Source organism: Monodelphis domestica, chromosome 3, assembly GCF_027887165.1.
Source record: "Monodelphis domestica isolate mMonDom1 chromosome 3, mMonDom1.pri, whole genome shotgun sequence".
Classification (NCBI taxonomy): domain Eukaryota; kingdom Metazoa; phylum Chordata; class Mammalia; order Didelphimorphia; family Didelphidae; genus Monodelphis; species Monodelphis domestica.
The window spans coordinates 70,900,405-70,905,796 of record NC_077229.1 but is presented as its reverse complement, the minus strand read 5'-3'; the positions used below and the strand labels follow the sequence as shown (position 1 = coordinate 70,905,796).

The 5,392-nt window shown below is 50.8% G+C and overlaps 1 protein-coding gene across 1 annotated transcript; it reads right to left on the bottom strand.

The window, feature by feature from the left end:
- Window positions 1-798: 798 nt before the first annotated feature.
- On the bottom strand, window positions 799-5,141 carry LOC103093627 (serine protease 57-like). Its single transcript, XM_056822078.1, has 5 exons — window positions 5,034-5,141; window positions 3,711-3,864; window positions 3,090-3,234; window positions 1,883-2,146; window positions 799-1,177 (listed from the first exon to the last, which is right to left on the bottom strand). The coding sequence occupies exons 1-5, from the start codon at window positions 5,098-5,100 to the stop codon at window positions 1,025-1,027; spliced, it is 783 nt and encodes a 260-aa protein (XP_056678056.1). The 5' UTR covers window positions 5,101-5,141; the 3' UTR covers window positions 799-1,024.
- Between the last annotated feature and the right edge of the window lie 251 nt (window positions 5,142-5,392).

Below are 5,392 nucleotides of genomic sequence, written 5' to 3'. Positions count from 1 at the left end.
ACATTCTAGAATTCCATAGTAAGCCATAGAATTGTGAGTGGGCCATCTCTTTAAGAATTCTGCTAGTGATCAAGGTGCAGAAAGGAGAGTTAGTCCAGAAAATAACTTAGGACCCAGTAAAAGACCAACCCTTGGTTCCAAATTGCTGCCAGAGCCCAGGGGTCCTGGTCAAGGCCATCTAGAAACCAGAATGGGCTTTAATATATATGCCATCGGGGTAGAAAGGGGTCTCAACCACAATCTCTCATCCCTTTTATGATTTCAAAGCACCTTTTAGATATGTAATAGATGCCCCTCCTTTCCTTCCAAATGGTCACTAGGAACATCCCCTAAGCATGTTCCAAGTTGAGAGGTAGGGAGAGTTTTTATTATAGATGGAAAGCCTGAGTTGCCAGATGAAAAAGGACTCGATTAGAAAGCATCAGATCATAAATAAAGCATGAGAAGATCTGTTTTCTAGGCCCAGCTTCATCAATGAATTACTAAGTGACCTTCAGCAAGTCCTTCCCCCTCTTTGGTCTCAGTTTCTTTATCTGTGAAATGGGTAGAATAATCTTGTCTGGCCTCCTTTCAAAGGTTGGGATTAGGTATTTAGGGTCACAAATGGGGAACCAGAAGATCCACTTTCCAGGCCTAGCTTTGTCTCAGACTCACTTATGCTGGTCCCTTTCCCTTTTTGTTCCTCAGCTTCCTCATCTGTGAAATGGAAAGGGTAATCCTTGCTGTGCCTCCCTCCTCAGATTTGGGCAAGGAGGGGGTTCCTTTTGAGCTATAGTGATTGAAGGAAGACAGATGAGGTGGAGAAAGAGTCTTTATTCAAAATCAAATTCCTCAGTTAAACCAGGAAGGTCCAGTCAATTCTCCCTTGCTGGGCCAGCTCAGTGTGAGAATCTTGAAAGGTGTTTTCCTCTTTCTTGGACTAGGGTTTCCCCCATGTGAGATTGCAGGGAGAGGAGGCCGGATCAGGTGGACCCTCTAAGCTCCAAAGTCCTGATTTTGTGTGTGCTGGGCATCACCAGAAGGATCAATAGTGTTGCAATACATCATAGATCCAGGGTATGAAGGTAGAGACACGAGCATAGACATCAGGGAAGCGTGGGTGCCCACAGAGGGGTGTTGAGAAGGACACCACACCTTGAAGCCTCCCTTGGCAGATGAGTGGTCCCCCGGAGTCTCCCTGCCAAGCAAGAAGGGACAGTATGAGGGCAAAAGAAGCCCAAGTAAATATAAAAGGCCACTGGGGGAAGAGAGAGACAGAGAGACACAGAGGGAGAGAGAGAAGGAGAGGGGAAGAGAAAGAGGAAGAAAGACAGGGAAAGGGAGAGAGAGAAAAAGAGAGGGAGAGAGAAAGGAGGGGTATAGAGAGAGAAAGGGAGAGACAGAGATAGACATAGAGAGGGAGAAAAAGAGAGGGAGAGGGAGAGACAAAGAGAGGAGGGGGAGAGAGAGAGGGAGGAAGACAGGGAGGAGAGAGAGAAAGAGAAAGAGGGAGAGACAGAAAGAGAAAGAGAAACAGAGAGAAAGAGAGGGAGAGAGAGAGAGATAGAGAGAGAGGGAGAGGCAGAGAAGGAGAGGGAGAGAGTCAGAGACAGAGAGAGAAACCTAAGGATAGAGATGGACATCCTAGCCTAGTCCTAGTATGGCCTATTGGGTACTACTAGGCATACCAGTGTGTCCCCCAAGGATCTTCTAGTCTAACAGCTGACTTCTAAGAAGGTGAGAAACAAAGACAGAGAAAGACATAGAGGAGGGTGAGCTTCTGGAAGGTAGAGAAACTGGGAGTCAGATGAGGGAAAGGCCTTGCCCCAGATTATTCTCTGATGAGTGAGGGGGCAGAATGCAATCCTCTGCCTCTCAGCTCCCTTTTCCTCACAATCCTCACCCCACAGACACCCCGGAACTGGCCTCTCACAGAGCCCAAAGCGCAGACCATATCCTGGTTGATGACTCCATTCCAGGAGCTGTTGCAGGCCTTCGGGGTTACCACCACGACAGATGTCTCCATGAGTACGGTTGCAGGATCACTCAGGCCTGTGGTGTCTCCCCAGCCACACACGTGGCACTGAGTCCCTGGGAGGACTGCTGTGTTCCATCTGGGAAGGCTGACCAGCCCCACTGATCTTGTGAACAAAGCAGTGCCATTGAGCTGCAGGGGACAGAAGAGGCAGGAAGAGTTAAACATGGGGACAGGGATGGAGAGAGGGACAGGACAGACAGGGTTAGAGATAGTGACCTCTGAGAGATAGAGAGAGAATGGAGGGAGAGGGGGACAAAGGGAGACAGAGAAAGGAGGTAGAGAGAAGAGAGAGAGAGAGATGAGAGACAAGGGACAGAGAAAGGAGGAAGAAAGGGAGACAGAGAAGGGAAGTAGAGAGAAGAGAGAAAGAGAGATGAGAGACAAGGGACAGAGAAAGGAGGTAGAAAGGGAGACAGAGAAGGGAAGTAGAGAGAAGAGAGAAAGAGAGATGAGAGACAAGGGACAGAGAAAGGAGGAAGAAAGGGAGACAGAGAAGGGAGGTAGAGAGAAGAGAGAGAGATGAGAGACAAGGGACAGAGAAAGGAGGAAGGAAGGGAGACAGAGAAGGGAAGTAGAGAGAAGAGAGAGAGAGATGAGAGACAAGGGACAGAGAAAGGAGGAAGAGAGGGAGACAGAGAAGGGAAGTAGAGAGAAGAGAGAGATGAGAGATAAGGGACAGAGAAAGGAGGAAGAAAGGGAGACAGAGAAGGGAGGTAGAGAGAAGAGAGAGAGAGAGATGAGAGACAAGGGACAGAGAAAGGAGGAAGAGAGGGAGACAGAGAAGGGAGGTAGAGAGAAGAGAGAGAAACAGAGAAGGGAAGCGAGTGGGGGGGGGAGAGAGATGACAGGAAAGGGACAGAGAAAGGCTTAGAGTGACAGAATAAAGAAATGATAAGAGACAAAAACAAAGACAAGGAAAGAGGCAGAGAGATGTGTGCTGAAATTCTTGGGGTTTGCCCTTTCCCAACAGCCCTGGGAGTGGGGGCCACTTCCTCCTTCTCTCCTGTATCCCAGGCTTTAGACTGCCTCACTGGTCCCAGAAAGCTGGGTAGCCTTGGGTTTAGGGGCTCACCTTGAGCAGCTGTAGGTCACTGGTATCTTCCTGGGCATTATAGAGTGGATAAGGGACAGCCCGAAGGATCCCAAACACCTGCTGGGTGGGCTCTGGGGTCAGCAGGGAGTGAGCACCCAGAACTATTTTGAAGTCAGTTAGGTTCCTGCAGCCCCCGGGAGGGAAGAAGAGATATTAGCTTCTCGAGGATGGGGGATCCCTCCTCTATTCCCTCTCCAGTGATCTCAGTATTCTGTCCCCACCCTGGGCAACAACCTTTCTGGGACCTCTCCTGCCATACATACACCCTAGTAGAACTGCCAATAAGCAGTGGAGAAAAGTGAGACCCCCAAAAGCAAGACATCTACCCAAGGTCACCCAGTGAGCCTGAAGGATGAGAACTTTGGCTCCTTTCCATCCTGCATTTCCTTCCTTCCCCATTTTGTATTTGACAGAAAGGGAAGTTGAGGCCGGGGATATTGCTCAAGGTCATGAAACAAATCTATAGGGCTGGAATTCTGTCCCAAACTAGGGTGAGTTGCTGAGTGGCTTCAGTGGTCGCCCTGGGAGAGCTGATGTGCCTGGGACTTTGGGACAGGGCACGGAAGTCAGGGAAGGGATGGGTCCCAGGGCTGGACTCACTTGGAGACCTCACAGTGGGCAGCTGTGAGCACCCACTGGGGCCGGATGAGGGACCCCCCGCAGAAGTGCTCACCCCCGTACTGGATGGAGACCGCATAGGGGTAGGAGTGGGGTCTTGCTTCTTGGCCCCCCACAATTTGGCCTTGATGGGCTCCTGGGGACAGAAACAAGCATCTAAGCCTTCTTCATGGAGTTCCACATCCCCGAACTGTCTCCAGAAGACGCCTTCATCCTCAGGGCGCTCCTTCAGCGTTCTTAATGATCTCTCTGGCCCTATAAACTGTTTTGTATTCACTCTGTATGTATGTATCTATGCTCTTCGAGGGCAGAGAGGCTCTGGGCTTTGTCTTGGCGTCTCTAGTAACCCTGGCACATAGTAGGTCCTCAAAAGTATTTGTTGAATCGCAGTGAATTTTATTTGCTGTTACAACTAACTACCCATCTTGCCTTGTGTCCCTTGCAGTGGGTGCACACACACCCCATACATTCTTTGCTTTGGCTACATGACCCTTTAGGAATGACTCCAGAGGAGAACAAATATGAAACAAAAATAAGAGAGACTCCAGAGACAGAGACTGAAATAGAGGCAGAGGCAAAGATGGCCAAGGACTGGGCTTGTCACTCATTGAGCCATTCAGGAAGTGCCTACTATGTGCCAGGCACTTGGTTGACCAGCAGTGATACAGAGAAAGGCAAAAGACAGTCCCTGCCCTCATGTAGCTCACAGTCGAATGAAGGAGGCCACATGCAAACAGCCATGGATATATATATGAGATGTAGGAGGTAGCTGGGTGGCTCAGTGGATAGAGAGTCAGGCCTGGAGTTGGGAGAACCCGAGTTCAAATCTGACCTCAGACACTTCTTAGCTGTGTGACCCTGGACAAGTCACTTGACCCCCATTGCCTAGCCCTGACCACTCTTCTGCCTTGGAGCCAATACACAGTATTGGTAAGGGGTTTAAAAAAAAAAGCTTGTGTTTAGAGGGGGAGAGGAGGCTAGGTGTGGAAGGTAATTTGAGGAAGGTGGAGGGAGAGGCAGAAAAAGGCAGATACTGCTTTTAGCCTTGCAATAAGGCAACAGGAACTCCTCTTTCTGTTTTGAAAGCAGCTCCATTTCCCCTCTCTGATAAGCCTCCTAGTTGCTCCCTCACTTCTCAGAAAGGGAAACTGAGGCCCAAAGAGGAGGCTCTTGCTCTCTCAGTCAGGGTCACCTGATGATGCAAGGACCAGCTGAGGCCAATGCCTCCATCTCCTTGGCTTCTCCCCTCGGCCCTGATCCTAGGAGAGGGGCTGAGGCTCCCTTGGGGCAGGGGAAGTCCATTACCTGAGGAGGTCAGCTGGCCCAGGGCGGCCACCCAGGACAGGAGCGCGGAGATCCCGGGGGCCCTCATGGTACTTCCCAGAGTCTTTGTTCACACCTTGGAACGGGATTGGGTCTGGGAGGGCTCCGATTAAATAGTGTGTGTGGGGGGGGCAGGAAGCAGGAGTTGGGGGACGGTTATAAGGGGGGGATGTCTGTTCATCCCATGCATCTGGGCTGGGCTCCCTTCCCTTCTTCCCTTGTGAAACACGGGCTCTGTCATCACCTCCCAGCAGCCCGCAGGGGTTGCCAAAGCGGTCTGGAGCCAGACTCAGCATCCCCAGCCCCTCGCGGTCCGTGTTCTCAGCACCCCGGAATCTGCC

Coding starts and splice junctions, on each gene's coding strand:
- LOC103093627 (XM_056822078.1), bottom strand. CDS start 5,100: ATGAGGGCCCCCGGGATCTCCGCGCTCCTGTCCTGGGTGGCCGCCCTG. Junction 3,235..3,710: donor GCCCACTGTGAGGTCTCCAA/GTGAGTCCAGCC, acceptor CGGGGGCTGCAG/GAACCTAACTGACTTCAAAA. Junction 1,178..1,882: donor AGTTCCGGGGTGTCTGTGGG/GTGAGGATTGTG, acceptor CTTGCTTGGCAG/GGAGACTCCGGGGGACCACT.